The 16418-nt window shown below is 38.3% G+C and overlaps 1 protein-coding gene across 5 annotated transcripts in view; it reads left to right on the forward strand.

Annotated features, from left to right (window-relative positions):
• The window catches only part of miga1 (mitoguardin 1), a 28502-nt gene extending 12138 nt beyond the window's left edge, over positions 1–16364 (forward strand). For all 5 annotated transcript variants that reach the window (XM_058798865.1, XM_058798890.1, XM_058798881.1 and 2 more), the window contains exons 6-16: positions 2227–2363; positions 3446–3566; positions 5137–5237; positions 5702–5820; positions 6775–6847; positions 7598–7684; positions 7762–7860; positions 7971–8105; positions 8201–8254; positions 8386–8502; positions 11359–16364. In XM_058798865.1, the coding sequence (XP_058654848.1) occupies positions 2227–2363; positions 3446–3566; positions 5137–5237; positions 5702–5820; positions 6775–6847; positions 7598–7684; positions 7762–7860; positions 7971–8105; positions 8201–8254; positions 8386–8502; positions 11359–11577 (1262 nt within the window). In that variant the 3' untranslated portion in view covers positions 11578–16364. The remainder of the gene's footprint in view (positions 1–2226; positions 2364–3445; positions 3567–5136; positions 5238–5701; positions 5821–6774; positions 6848–7597; positions 7685–7761; positions 7861–7970; positions 8106–8200; positions 8255–8385; positions 8503–11358) is intronic.
• Positions 16365–16418: the final 54 nt, after the last annotated feature.

Consider the following 16418-nt stretch of genomic DNA (forward strand, 5'->3'; position numbering starts at 1 on the left):
TGACGTTGCTCGTGGGGAATATTCCCTTCAAAAGCAAAACTCAGCCACTGTGTCTTCAGCGGTTCGGACTTAGGAACATCAAAATGACTGCTGTGTTCATTATTGCACCCGAGAACAGAACACCACAATCGCTTAGACGCCATTCTGCTCATAGACAGCTCCAGCGTATATCAACAATGACGCGCGGACTATGATTGACAGCTCGCTCACGAGCAAGGGTGGGTCTGTGTTGAAACACTGCTGTCAATCAACCATCGTGGGAGGCGTCCGACCGTGTGGCGTCCACACGGTCGAACGGCTTGATTTGAGACAGGGTAAAACAAATAAGGAGATTAAAAAAAAAACACTGGATGGATTTTTATCATTTTATGATGGCTGTGTACAGGCACTGCTAACACACATTTCAGTACAATCAACTTGTAAAAGTGCATGTACCATTATATGACCCCTTTAAGTTAATTTAGAAAAACATTTGGAGTATTTTTGTTCATTAAATATAAGTTTTATATAATGTATAACGACCAAGCGGCCAGCGGCATACAGTGAGCTGAACATAGCCTATGTTTGATCAATTTAGCCTTCTCAAATCATCACGACTTGCCTAAAATAAAATCTATAGATATACTAAAACAGTTCAAGCATATAACAATGTTTAAACGTTAAACCTGCGCTATAATAATGATGTGCGCTAACCTATATTCAAGTTTGTGTGGAGAGTGGAAGCTAAAGCGCGCTCTGCAGGACATGGAGGCACCAGGGAAATCACTTGCATTTTTTTTCAGTGGAAACAACTTAAAATAGCCTACGCTGTCATTTGATAAAGGCAAGAGTAATACATCATTCGGAACTGTGCACTGGTCTACTTTTATTTGTGTGCACTCACAATATCAACAAAACGTTGTGCTTTTATTAAAGAAAACAAACATGATGCGCTTTCTGCCGTCTGGTCTTGAACAGGAGCGCTTCACAAAAACGAACCGAAGCTGAGCGAATACATGCCTCACAGACATCATAAATATATCTATAGAAAGCTTTAAATTATCACGTAACGAAATAAAAAATAAATAAATCGAAAACAAACTTTTATTATAATCTTAATCATAAAGATGCATTTCTCTCTAAAGGCGCATCTAATGAGGAGACAGCGAGTCAGGATCAGCAACTTCATCCTTGCGACATGGACTCAGAAAACATTAGTTTATTAGTAAATAATTTAAATATGTCCTTACTATTTCCCGCGGATACATTCATGGTCATGTTTGCTGGGGCTTTGCGGCAAGCTTTAGCCTATTGCGTGCATTTGAACGCAGAACTCTTCAGCTGTGCTGAAGTCACTTGCGCTCGCTGCTGCTGCAGGACACTAAACACCGTCGAGCCGCTCTCAGTCGCGGCAGCATGGTCTCAGCTAATACGGGACGGTTGGCAACCCTACTTATATGTATCTGAGTATTTAAGGTTTCTCTGTGAATCAGAAAAATCTGAAAGTGAACGAACCGGCATGCGGAGGGTTAACGCCGCTGCATTCAATTTTATCTTTAGATGGTAAATTTAGATTTCAAATTCAATATTGACGGTTCCAGTTGTTTTTCCACATGAGCACGGCACGGCACGATTACAAACCGTTCTCGGCCGGGAATTCTCGGCCCGGTTAGACAACCGTGCTGAGCCGTGCTGGTAGAGTGCGTGCACGTGACGTCGCCACTCAGGATCTGTCACTTATCTGTTGCCTGGCTGCTAGTTTCTCCGTAGCTTGCTAAGCGCACTATTTTGAGCAATGTAAACACAAATAAAAAAATAAATAAATTAAAAAAAAAAAAAAAAAAAATAATCGAAAGAAATTTCTGATCATCCTCCATAACGCGGTGGTTATTTACACCTCATATCATATGTAAACACTTGTGTTACCACGGCAGCGACTGACGCATTTGAATTGCATTCCAAAGAGATCCGTTATCAGCCCCGCAGTGGAAAACGAAACCGTATCCGTGCTGACTGGCCCGGATTGGCACAGAACGGAACGGTTAAGCAAAGAGTACCGTTCGGCCCGATAGTGGAAAAGCAAAATTTATCATTTTGACCCATGCAATGTATTTTTGACTTTTGCTACAAATGTACCCTAGTGACTTAAGACTGGTTTTGTGGTCCAGGGTCACAAATGTCATTCTAAATCTAATGTGTTTTCATTTGCAAAAAGTTCCACATGTTGAATAGATGTCTTTCCCACAGGAATGGAGTTGTTCGAGGAGGCCCTGCGGCGCTGGGAACAGGCGCTAACATTCCACAGCAGGCAAGCGGAAGATGATGAAAACTGTGCGTCCGTGAAGCTGGGAGCTGGAGATGCCATTGCAGAAGAAAGCATGGAGGTATCTCCAACCACTGTAGTTCTCAGTAGGGATGGGTGATGTCTACCTCATTTTGCAACTCTGAAATATGGTATTTTAAGTGAATGTGCAAGACTTCTGATTCATTAGCTGCTATAGGTAAAAAACTGGAAGAATAGCAAAGTCCAGTAAATGGTACAACTATTTACCCTACAAACTAATGTATTCATGATTACGATGACGAATTAAAATAATAATATGATAACAACGGCCGTCAAGTGATTCAAAAGTTTAATCTAATTAAATATATGATGTGTCCAAGAATGAAATTAATCGCAAATAAATCTGAGAAATTGTGCCCCACAAGATTATTTAAAGTTTAAAATTCAGCATTGTGTAAATAATGATGATAATTTTTTTTTTTTTAATGAACATTGAAATATGCCAAAAAAAAAAAAAAACGATGCTCTAAATATAAAACTAAACCACCAGTAGGTGGAGGCATGTCACTGTCTTAATGATTGAGTAATTTCCAGGTGATTCATTCAGAAATTAAGCTGTCTTTACGTTGGGTCACTGAATCATTTGCTCTCTCGACTCAATAAAAAACATGGATTCATTCAGTAACAAAACATGCTGTGTGACAACAGTTTTGCTGTTGCTTTGTTTGGAGCTTTTTTTGTTGGCGAAAGTGAGCAAAACAGAGAATGTTGTGTCTAAAATTTAATACATTAACTTTTTGTTTATTGAACTGTTGTAAAAAATCAATCACATCTGCAATCATGCAGATATATGGGGAAAAAACAGCTCTCTTGCTCATGTGATATTGATAAACCATATATGATATAAATAGAAGGCAAAAACCCATATGGAGATAGTATTATTAGCCTGATAATAATAATAATCGTCTTGCTATCGTCAAAGGCGTCATCCACAGGCGTTATCTCTGACTATCATCGATACAATCGTCTATCGGCACAACCCTATTTCCCACTAATGCACTCTTAAAATTTTTTATCTTTTAAAACATATTTTAATGATACTGTTAAGTGTAAGCAGAATGTTTCCTAAGCTGAGTCTCCATGCTCATAAAATGTAGTATTCTAATTTTTACTATTTGTTAGGACATCATCAGTGTAGAATTCATTCGGAAGCTGGAGTCCCTGCTACAGAGAGCCTATCGGCTCCAGGAGGAGTTTGAGGGAGCGCTGGTATTGACAGACCCTTCAACACATCCTAGTAACGGTGAGCGTTAAACTAAAGACAATTGTGTCAATAGATGACTGTGTGGAAGTGAATGATTGATCTTATGTAACATTAATTACTGGGCTTGGCTCTGTGAACTATAACTGTTCTCGAAAAATTGACTTTTTAATTGATGTGTGACAGGTTGATGCATGGCATAAATAATGCACCTTGTGTTGTTTTATTATTTGAACCATATCTTCTAACGGATTCATATATCTCAATGTAAAAATAATTATAATATAAAAACCAAACTATTTCTGTTTAAGCTTTGTAGGCTGAATTTATACCTGCCAAAAATGAATTACAAAAAAAAACAGATAAGAGACTGAAGTGTCCCAAAGGTTTCTTATAACAAAAAGCACATACAACAGCAACTGTCTGATTGTGGCACTAAATTAGCCATCTATATCTAGCCATCAGTGTGCGTGAAGCCAATTTCATTGTCATACTACACATGTACTGTACGTGCACGACCAAATTTTTCGAACCGCATTTACTGTGTTCAATCAACTGGCAAATGCACCTTAAATTTTTGGCAACACTGGGCTGGTCCATTGTTTCCCAGTCAAAAAATAAACAAATGAAATAGAACAACAGATCACTGGCAACCACAACAACATTAGAAAGCCTGCTTGTGTAAGGGGGAAAAAAAAACTAAGTGCATTGAATAAACTGAGCAAAAACGTACTGCATTCCCAGTCCTTGGATTTTTTTTGTTTTGTTTTTTGGATGTGGAATTGAACATGTTTGTATATTCAACCAATGAAGAGATCAATTTTAAGACAATTCAGTAAATATTCACCTTTCAGTTTCAGTCTCAAAATATTCAGATTTTGCTAAATACCTTTATTTCCGTACTTTCTACACCTCTGTATTATTCTAAAGGTAACATTTGGTCTGTTATATATTTGCTTTATACCTTGTTTACCTGTCTACAGCATTTGCATGCGTATGAATGGAAGTCAGTTAAAAAGAAAAGTTCAAACGTGTGACTCTTTCTGCTGTGGAACACACAAGATGTTTTGAAGAATGTTTCAACCATTTTATTCCATATAGTAAACATCAGTGCGATCCAAAACAACACCAGATCCACTGACTTTCATTATATAAACAAAAAAAAGTCAGTCACATAAGTTTGGAACAACATGAGGGTGAATAAAATGACAAAAAATGTCCTTTTTGAGTGAACTATGCCTTTTAAGTTCTTCATCAACAACAACAAACAAAGAAACGGACACAGTGGCTGTGCAACTTTGCATGTTCTGCTTCATGCAGCTGCGTATTACTGAGGATCAGCTCATGTTCTGTATCTAAATAAAGAAGCTGGTCATGGTCCAAAGTTCTTTCCTTACAACTGTTTACAGGTCTATCTCTTATCCACTCCCTGGAGCACATGGCACAACACACTCGATTCACAACCCTTCCACATGCAAACCCTATAAACACATTTGTCCTTCAATGCAGTTGAATCGGTTTATGCGGTCTGCTGTTTTGGAATTAGACCAGTTCGCTCACCCATGTGAGATAAGAGCACTTCAATCTAAGCTTCCCTCATTTCCTGTGGCAGATAAGGACATGGATCTCTCGGTGCGGGAGGACTTGGAGGACACTTGTCTGAGAGATTCAATCAGCATCGCCTCAACAGATTCCTTCGTCTCTGCCGCAGAGGTGAGAGGGAAGTCTTTGTGCCAGTCAGCTTGTGTGGCATGTGCTGGACAGTTTGAACCTTACTAACAGGTTGCTGTACATCAGTTACATTTCACAGACCTTCGTTCCTTACGGGATTCAACATAAATATGTTTTATTTTGGGCTATTCGGCACTCACTGTTGCTAGCACAGGTTTTCGCATTTGCCTCCCATCATGTGTAGTCTACAATAATAAAAAGCACCATGGTATTGGACATGTATTATGGTTTTCTTAATTTATCATGCTAAATACAGCTTTCAAGTAATCCTTGATTTTACCATCTTTACCATGGTACTGTGAGAGTACTTTAAGGGTAATAATCCTATGTAATTGAAATCACTTTGTGAGACACCGTTATCTGTGGACACAGGCGCCAACCTATATACAAGAAATATACAAAATTAAGAATTATGCAGAAGTCTTAAATCTTGTTATTTGATTCAGTTATCTGAGCACAGAGAGATGAGGAGTGCCCATGCGCTGGGGTCACTGTGTCATCACCCCTTCTATGAGGACGCTCTGCAGATGGCTGAAGAAGGAAAGATCTCCTGTCGAGTGCTACGGTGAGTCGAGTATGTCAGGTATAGGGCACCACAGAATACCTGATTGGCCAATCAGAATCTAGTTTTCCATATAGTTGTGTAATAAATAAATGTATTCATAATAATCACAGGGTGTCTCTCAAACAGCTCCCTAGCTCGTGAATCAGTATATCGTGTACACGAATTCAGTCACTTGTAAGTTCCTTGGCTCACTGCACTTTGGGACAATGAATACTCAATTTCCGGTGACATGATTATGTACAATGTCAACAGACAACGCTGGAATTAATAAACAACAATCTCTTTTTGATATTATTTTTTAAATTTTAAACTCATTGTTCTGTTACATGTTATTACATAATTTCAGCTGAATATTAAATGTTAACTAGATGTGTTCATTACCTGTCTAGCGATGTGTGATTGTTGAAATATACTTAATTTTTAAATATAATTTTTTTTGTCTTTTCAAATATTCTATCGCGTCAATTATTATATTTATCGAGTTGGCTCGTGTGGTTTGTTTTGCGCTTCAGAAATGTGATGTAATTTCCGGTAAGGGAGCATAGTGAGCACCAATTCTCCCTAGTTTTTGCAGTGCATTGTGGGATTTATCAGGGAGCGAATGTTCCAGTGCACTGGAAGGAATTTGCGATTGAGTCAGCCCTTAAAATGGCCGACTCCCTGATCAGTGCCCTGACTACTGAACTAGAGAGCTGATTGAGACGCACCCACAGTAATCAGTTCTTCAATTCATATAGTTTATTAAACTAACTATAGATAGTATTGTCGACTTCAATCATGTTCATAGGTGTGTGTGCATTGGATATTTGAATGTGGCTTATTCAAACTGATTTAAGTATGAACAGATTTGTTTGTGTACATTTCTGAAAATATTGTGCAGAGATGAGCTGATATGTTTTATGTAGACTGTGTTGTTCACTGGGTTTTTTTTTTTTTTTTTTTTTTTTTAAACAGAACTGAAATGCTTGAATGTCTTGGAGACACTGACTTCCTAGCAAAGCTGCACTGTATACGGCAGGCATGTCAGGTAAAGGATTTCTTTCTCATGTCCTGAAAATAACAAATTTTTTTTCTAATGAGTTTAGTGGGTTTAAGACCACTGATTGCTATGTAATTGTACTGGCCTGGTTTTAATATTACTTTGAAGCATTTTGTTTTGTATATACCTGTACCAGTAGTTGTTATTGTGATGTTGCAATGTTTAAAATATATTTCAGTTTTGATTAAGGTGGGGGGTGGTTATTGCATTTGTTTCAAGTTGTCAAGTTAAATTGACAGTTCATGTAATGGACTAGCATTGGGCAGATTAAGTTGCAGTCTGTGGTCCCATCCCAAATGGCACCATAAGCCCTCACGGTCCTCCTCAGGGTTGCCAGGTCTGCGTAACAAAACCAGCCTAATTGGTTCTCAAAAGTACACTGCAACAGCATAAAAGTAGCCCAATTCCGTGGAAAAACTTGCCAACACTGGTCTTGTTCCAAGTCCAGTCCACGTTTTAATTACGTAATGCCACTTTGACTGTTGGGTTGAAGTCTGCTGTGGAGCTCACCTCGCTCTCAGTGCTCGCTCTGCAGAACTGCACATCACGGGTGAAAGCATAATGTGGGCACACGTGAGCACCTAAAATGACAAATAGGACATCCTACGGTCTTATGAACTTCAAGGACATGCGCATGTTGTGTCCATTGTTAAGACCGCAAGTGTACATGAAGTGTGTCATTTGGAATGGGGCCTGTGTGGGAAAACTTTTAAAACTCTATATTGTATTTTAATTCAGGTCATCTTATGTGAAAGAGCAACTAGAGCATTTCTGGCTGACACAGGAAAGAGGATATTGTCTTCAATAATTGTTAAAGCAAGGAAGGTAAGTGTCCTTTCTTTCTTTCATGTGGTCCCATATGAACAGTCCCCATCCCAACTGACATATTTTGTGGTTTGCAGAGCCCAAAGAGATTTGAGGAGGTGTTTGAAGAAATGATCTGCTTTCTGGAGCAAACGGACCATTGGGAGAACACAGAAATGGAGCTTTCTGCAAGAGGGGTGAGACATGTCTTGTTATACAGATACAAGACCTGTCCTGGATTTTAAACGGTTTTCAAATTTTAAACACAGCTAATTTTGTTTAAAGTTTTACCTTTTTTACTCTTCAGGTTAAACATCTGAACTTCTATGACATTGTTCTTGACTTCATCCTTATGGACTCATTTGAGGATCTTGAGAATCCACCTATCTCTATTCAAAATGTGGTCAACAATCGTTGGCTCAACAACTCTTTCAAAGAGACGGTGTGTACAGAATCTCTAGCATTAAATCTAATTTCATCAAAATTACAATTCAGTTACACATTAATATTTAATAAAGCTGTATTTTACCATCATAGGCTGTTGCATCAAGTTGTTGGTCTGTTCTGAAGCAGAAGAGGCAACATATGAAGGTATTGTTGGAAATGGAAATGTTTTGATTGTTGTACCAGAGTAAAGCAGTTTAATCTCTCCAGACAGCCAGACTTGAAAGCTTTGAAGAAAAGAGAATATTTTTTGTTAATATTTAATTTTGTGTGTACAGGTTCAAGATGGCTTCATTGCGCATTTCTATGCAGTGTGTGAACACATAAGTCCTGTCTTGGCCTGGGGGTTTCTAGGTCCTAAAAGTTCCCTGCATGATTTCTGCTGCTTCTTCAAGGTAAGCTGTAATTTGATGACCTCTGTCTCTCTTGAAGCATGTCAGCTTCAGATGGCATGCCTACAGATACTGACTGTCACATGCATATGTGCTATGACTAGTAAAGAGGAAGAGATAATTGGTTCACGGGCGTTCAAGTGTTGCAGTCTGAACTGAGACAGCTACAGCGACCTGTCACCACATTTAAAAGCTTTACGACTTATGATAAAACTAACAATTGGTAAGCCGAGAATTTACCTCTGCAGGACAGTGGCCTTCTATGGCCAGATTTGAAGAGCCCCTGTAATAGAGTGCGTCAAATATTATAAACTAAATTGGGAAGGACTGGTGAAAATCACCATATCCAGTTTGTTTGGCTGGCCTTCTACTGCACTGCACACTTGCATACCAAAAATCCACTTGTTGATGGATTTGCCAAGTGTATTGGCATTAAGTCTTTGAACTGTCCAATTGTTTTGTTGGAAGAATAACATGCACTTATGAAAATTTTGTGAGTTTAATACTGGATAACAGATGATCAGGCAATTAATGGAAAAAGGTCCTCGTAGGTCTGATCAATTGACCTATTGTTGCTCACTAGCTGCTTCTGTTGTCTAAGTAGGGTTTAAGCTAAACTCTGTAGGGTTGGATACCCTTGGTCCAGAGCAGGGGTATCCAAACCTGTTCCTACATGGAGGCCACTCTCCTGCAGAGTTTAGTTCCTGGATTAATCAAGGTCTTCAGATTCAATAGAAACTTCCAGGCAAGTGTGCTGGAGCTGGCTGGAGCTAAGCTCTGTAGGAAGGTTTGGGCACCCCTGGTCCAAACTGAGTGTCCTGGGCGTCTCTTTGGACAAAAGTGGGGTATCCAGTCCTGCTCTGGAGGGCCACCTTCCTGCAAAACTCCTGCTCCAACCTACCTGACTAGAAGTTGCTAGTAACCCTGAAAAGCGTCTTACTCCTGCATACCATTTTAAAGGGTTCATCCCTATGCCCTAATCCTTTCAAAGGGTTTACCCCCTCAAAGAATCATGGGAGTGTTCATCGGTTCATCCTTTAAGGGTCCATTGAAGTGGCCAGTTTTGAGCACTTGGTTTGAAATGACCATTCAATATGGTTCCCATGATTATTTTCATTCCAAAGTGAGAAAAGCTTTGCTCTCCAGGGGTAGGATTGGACACCCCTAGATAAAAGTTTCTGCTAGCTCTTTGTTCAAACAGGGTACAGTTCTTCTAATCTGGCCCTGGAGGTCCACTGTCTTGCAGAGTTTAGGCCAAACTTACCTGCCTGTAATTTTCTAGACCTTGATTAGCTTGCTCGGGCGTCTTTGAGTAGAGATTCAATTCTGCAGGGTTGTGGCCCTCCATGGCTGGATTTGAGAAACCCTGAGCAGGCTAAAATAAGATACAGTGTTTGCAAGGCCCAGACTTAATACTGATGATCAGGGGTCTGTTGGGTATGTTAGACTCCCAAGCAATGTTCCCTCTAGGCTGCGTGTGCACGCGGCCACACAGAAGAAATAATGTGCCGCCCACACGCAAAAGTGATTTGGGAAAGCCATTTGATTGAATTCTAGTAAAAGCGAAAGAATTGCAATGCTCGGGCAAACCGCTATAGAGCTGGTGTCGCTATAAAGTTAGAACCGGTGAATGAGGTTTACAGGTTTCATAGAAAAATGATGTGAGCCAAACGAGTCGTTGTGGAGGAAATAGCGCAACACGATAGCAACGCAATGACATGTGAAATAAAATGTCCTCATGTATTAAAGAAGAGTGGCTTGATTAAGTGCTGGAAATAGCGGATGATGGGCAAAAAAAAAAAAAGTTATAGTGAAATATTGCAATTTCCAATATTGGTTTCCTGTTTTAATACCTATACTTTAAAATAGGCTATTTATTCCTGTAAAGCAAAGCTGAGTTTTCAGCATCATTACGCTAGTCTTCAGTGTCACATGATCCTTCAGAAATCATTCTAATATGCTGATTTACAACAGTGAAACTATTGTGCTGCTTAATATATATATTTATAATTTTTTTTTATTTTATTTTTTATGGAACCTGTGATACTTTTTCTTTGATTAATAAAAAGTTAAAAAGAACAGCATTTAGTCAAAATAGAAATCTTTTCTTTACTATCAATTTTATCCATGTAACACATCCTTGCTGAATAAAAGTATTACATTTCTTTAAAAAATAAAGAAACATTTACTGACCCCAAACTTTTGAATAGTAGGTGTATATTGTAACAGAATTTCTAATTTGAATAAACATTGTTCTTTTTAACTTTTTATTAAAAATATCACGGGTCCCAAAAATATTAAGCAGTACAACTGTTTTCAACACTGACATTACAACATTACAAATCAGCATAATAGAATGGTTTCTAAAGGATCATGTGACACTGAAGACAGGAGTAATGATGCTGAAAGATCAGCTTTGATCACAGAAATCAATTACATTTTAAAGTATATTAAAAATTGCAATATTTTGTGAAATAATATTCTGTATTTTTAATCAAATAGATACATCCTTGAGCATAAGAAACTTCTTTAAAAACAACACAAAAAAAAACTTTACTGAACAGCAGTGTATTATACTGTAAAAAAAAAAAAAAAAAAAGTTCTCAGTTATATCAAGGGTCAAATCAAATATAAATAGCACATTAAAATTAAAAGTTGCACGCGCTGTACAGGGTATAAAGAATGTTTTTGCTCAGGTGGCCAAAATGTCCACCCAATAGAGAGAAGTTTTGCTCAGCAAGAAAAAAAAATTAGAGGGAACATTGCTCCCAAGGTATAATCTTCACCAAATGCCTTCAATATAAGCTTTGTTGAATGTAGTCAGACATTCAGGAACAAAATTGTTTCTTTTGTCCACAGGAACAGGTGCTGTTCTTCATGAAGGACATTTTTGATCTGGATAAAGTGCGTTACTCTAGTCTGGACACGCTGGCTGAGGACATCTTGCACCTGCTTCACAGACGTTCTGAACTGCTTCTTGCCTATCTGGGCATCGAAATGATCAGTCACCTAAAAGGCTGTAGTGGCACACCTTTGCACCTGCTACCCAGTGCTTTGCTGGAAGCACAGGTTCAGTGAGCTACATCTGTCTGTCTCATCCTCTACATTTTCATGGATGTTTAACTCGTTGCCTACAGCTGCTAAGTTGACTGCACATCATGACTCTTGTCTTCCAAGTCTTTATTAGTGCCATGTTAATGCAGTATAAAGTATGTGTAGTGATTAAAATGAAGCGGGTGAGAAGGGACAGAGATGTATTTTATATGCTTTTCATGTGGTGTTCCAGTAGCTTTTAATTTTTTACTTTCAATGAATTATTTGCACAACAAATGATTCGAGTTTTTGGGTCCTTGATGTTTTGAGACTTGAAAGCTTTCGCACTGTTGTATTTTCATAGTTCTGAAAAAAGGATGATGTTATTCAAAAGAGATCAAGTGATGTCTTTATGTAGGTCACTTAAGAGTGTCCAAACTTTTTATGGGAATTAATGTTCAACACTGGCCATGAATTCAGTTTAGACTTCCCTACTCTTAATGATGCCATGAGAATCACGTGGAACAGCTGGCTAAGAATTTAAGTCATTACATGATCTATTACGCATTGTGACTTGAAGCTCAAATATTTGATGTATTCTGTAATATGTGGAGTTGAAGCTGTATTTTCTTGTATTATATTAAGCCAGTATACAGGTGCTGGTCATATAATTAGAATATCATCAAAAAGTTGATTTCACTAATTCCATTCAAAAAGTGAAACTTGTATATTATATTCATTCATTACACACAGACTGATATATTTCAAATGTTTATTTCTTTTAATTTTGATGATTAGAGCTTACAGCTCATGAAAGTCAAAAATCAGTACCTCAAAATATTAGAATATTTACATTTGAGTTTGAATAAATTACCATCCCTACAGTATAAATTCTGGGTATCTCTTGTTCTTTGAAACCACAATAATGGGGAAGACTGCTGACTTGGCAATGATCCAGAAGACGAACACTGACACCCTCCACAAAGAGGGTAAGTCACAGAAGGTCATTACTGAAAGGTGTGGCTGTTTACAGAGTGCTGTATCAAAGCATATTAAATGCAAAGTTGACTGGAAGGAAGAATTTGGGTAGGAAAAGGTGCACAAGCAACAGGGATGACCGCAAGCTTGAGAATACAGTCAAGCAAAGCTGATTCAAACACTTGGGAGAGCTTCACAAGGAGTGGACTGAAGCTGGAGTCAGTGCATCAAGAGTCACCACGCTCAGACGTCTTCAGGAAAAGGGCTACCAAGCCACTTCTGAACCAGAGACAATGTCAGAAGCATCTTAACTGGGCTGTGGAGAAAAAGAACTGGACTGTTGCTCAGTGGTCCAAAGTCCCCTTTTCAGATGAAAGTAAATTTTACATTTCATTTGGAAATCAAGGTCCCAGAGTCTGAAGGAAGAGTGGAGAGGCACAGAATCCATGTTGCTTTATAGTCCAGTGTGAAGTTTCCACAGTCAGTGATGATTTGGGCTGCCATGTCATCTGCTGGTGTTGGTCCACTGTGTTTTCTGAAGTCCACAGTCAACGCAGCCATCTACCAGGAAATTTTAGAGCACTTCATGCTTCCTTCTGTTGACAAGCTTTATGGAGATGCTGATTTCATTTTCCAGCAGGACTTGGCACCTGCCCACACTGCCAAAGGTACCAAAAGCTGGTTCAATGACCATAGTGTTACTGTGCTTGATTGGCCAGCAAACTCGCCTGACCTGAACCCCATAGAGAATCAAGAGGAAGATGAGACACACCAGACCCAACAATGCAGATGAGCTGAAGGTCACTATCAGAGCAACCTGGGCTCTCATAACACCTGAGCAGTGCCACAGACTGATCGACTCCATGCCACGCCACATTGCTGCAGTAATTCAAGCAAAAGGAGCCCCAACTAAGTATTGAGTGCTGTACATGCTCATACTTTTCATTTTCATACTTTTCAGTTGGCCAAGATTTCTAAAAATCCTTTCTTTGTATTGGTCTTAAGTAATATTCTAATATTTTGAGATACTGATTTTTGACTTTCATGAGCTGTAAGCTCTAATCATCAAAATTAAAAGAAATAAACATTTGAAATACATCAATCTGTGTGTAATGATTTAATATAATATACAAGTTTCACTTTTTGAATGGAATTAGTGAAATAAATCAACTTTTTGATGATATTCTAATTATATGACCAGCACCTGTATAAGCAATTAGTTGAACACTCAAATCACTAAATAAAAAGCTCAAAGCCAATTCTAGTGATTACAATTTTATTGATGACAATGGCAACAATCTTTAACATTTCAGACCAACAATTCTCAGCAAAAATCAAAAGTACATTCAACAACTTTAACAGTTCATGATAGTTTTACCTCAAAGGCATGCTCCAAATTTCTCAGATAGCCTCCGATTTTCTCTTCGTTTTTAGACCCCCACGAATTCTGTTGTGAACAATTTGCTCAAAAGGAAACATCTTGCATGCATACAAAACGATATGCAGCAATGGATAAAGACTAGGTTTAAAGAAACTGTTTAACTAACAAACAAAACCAGCCTGGCAAATGTCTACTAAGAAAAAAAAGAAAAAGTTCCTGGTCATGGTCCACCTGTACAGCATTGATGCACATAAAATCCCTACACTTATCAACAAAAGGCAAAGAATGTACTCAAAACATTTCATAGAACCATTAGTCAACCAATAATACAGAGACATATGGCTACATTTCTATAATCAAAACTAACTGGCATCACCCTAACAGTAACATTGACTTTGCAATGACAGATTCCTCGTGATATTTTTACCTTATAATTGGAGCCCTTGAACAGTCTACGTTCAGCGGAGGGACAGACTCAAAGGATTCCTCCTTACGGACAAACTAGCTCAGGACCTGATTCTACGAACTACGCCTGCAGCATCTTCAACACTGTGAGTGAGAATGAAGGCAGCAATGTGGGATAAACATTAGCACTACAGAGGGGCAACAAGAAAGCTTGCAAACCAATGAAACATGAGCATACATACAGAGTACGTCAGTTATCAGTGAGTGCATTCATAGGGCTAACTCTGGATCATTTCGCATCTGCATGCATTGTGTAAGAGTAGAACAGAACCACACTAAACAGACTTACCAGGAAGCTAACAAATGAGCAAGTCAAATCAAAATCACATTGGTTTCAATTAGAAAAAAATAAAAACAATTCTAGTTAGATTTCAACAGAGGAAAAACATTTGTGAACTACAGGTCAAGGCCATGCAATTTATATGGACACAACAAAAAAAAGCATACTTCCAAGAGATCTTAATTCTGACATTTGTGACGTGACGTACGTCAGTCTATCTACTACGAGAGACATCCTTCATTAAAACAGCGGCACAAATTGACCTCAGTTTCAAAGGTGAAAAGCAATACACTAGATCACAGGTTCAATCGTTTTGATTTCTTAGGATACTCTTACCTGTGTTATTGCTGCAGAACCTAAGGTGCAAGGTCAGGGATGACACTGCAAGATTAGACATTGCACTGCTCACTAATGAACAGTCAAAATAAAAAAAAATAAACTTGCATCAAATCGACAGCCTCAATGACCTTAAATCACAAACAGGCCAGGCACAGATTTAGAAATAGGACATTAATACTAGTTAACATTTGAAAGAGGCCATTTGCTGACGGTCTTTATGGGCTATGCAGTATAAAACACTTGTCAAATCACAAAGAGACAAATTTACATGTCTAGTCAAAGTTAAACCACACATTCGCAGATGGAAAAAGTTGCTGTTTCTACAGACGGACTGACTTGAACACAGTGGTACAGTTCACAGTTTCATATGAGAAGTCTGAGAGACAAGTCCTAAATGACTAAAGCAGTGTCAACATGGCAACGACTCAATTTGTAAATATCACACAATGCTGTTATGGCAAAAAATAACAGTCCAATGTGAAAAAGGGTCAGGTCATTATTATCTTGAACATGTCAAATCAAAATTACAGCCCTGACATACTTACCCAAAAAAGGGCAACATTTAGAGATTTATATACATTGAGTTTCATTCAGTCAAAGACAATGCATTGACAGCAAAAAACAAATTGGGCCGCAAAATGTACATTTTGTACTTACAGTGGAGAGCTCATTTCACTGGTGTAGGAGGCCAGAGTCTCCAAAAACCTATAGGCCTATATTGGAGGAATGCTAACAGACAATGGGCAGACAAAAAAGTAGTCCATGTTCGCATTCGAGCTTTTTTAATTGTATCAAAATGTTTTTTAAAATGCCAGCAATATTGATAGAAATATATACACAATTTGTGGATTTTAGACATGTAAAATATAGGATGGGGACAAGTAATTTCGCAAAACATAACTGTTGATCAGAACACTTGACCTGCCCTGTAAAAAAGCAGCAAACTTGGAGAACAAACTAAAATACTTGCAACATGATTGCGGTCACAATATAAAAAGGAACAGTTTATGTAAAGACGCATACTTGCTTACCGCCTTCCTAATCTCGCCTGTGAGGGAGGAAATGTCTCTCATTAACAGTACACACTACCTCAACAAACCAGGTGAAATGCAGTACAAGAATGAGCAACACTACAGCACTGAAGAGTTATTGCATGAGTCACATACCTTGCCAACACCAAGCCACCTTGCCTTAGATAACCTGCCTACACCTACATCCACAGCAATGACCAGTAAAAAAAAAGAATGCAGCATAAAAACAGAGCTGTCCATGTCAAATGATCAATGATCTCTTATTTGTGACTTTAAAATAGACCAGGAATCAAACTAAAAATCAAGGGTAATAGACAGTTGGAAAAAAAAAAAAAAAAAAAAAAAAAAAAAAACAGAAGAGCAACATTTTTGTTCTGTAGGTTTGCATACCACCCCCACCCTGTCCCGAAAC

Source organism: Onychostoma macrolepis, chromosome 02 (genome assembly GCF_012432095.1).
Source record: "Onychostoma macrolepis isolate SWU-2019 chromosome 02, ASM1243209v1, whole genome shotgun sequence".
Classification (NCBI taxonomy): Eukaryota; Metazoa; Chordata; class Actinopteri; order Cypriniformes; family Cyprinidae; genus Onychostoma; species Onychostoma macrolepis.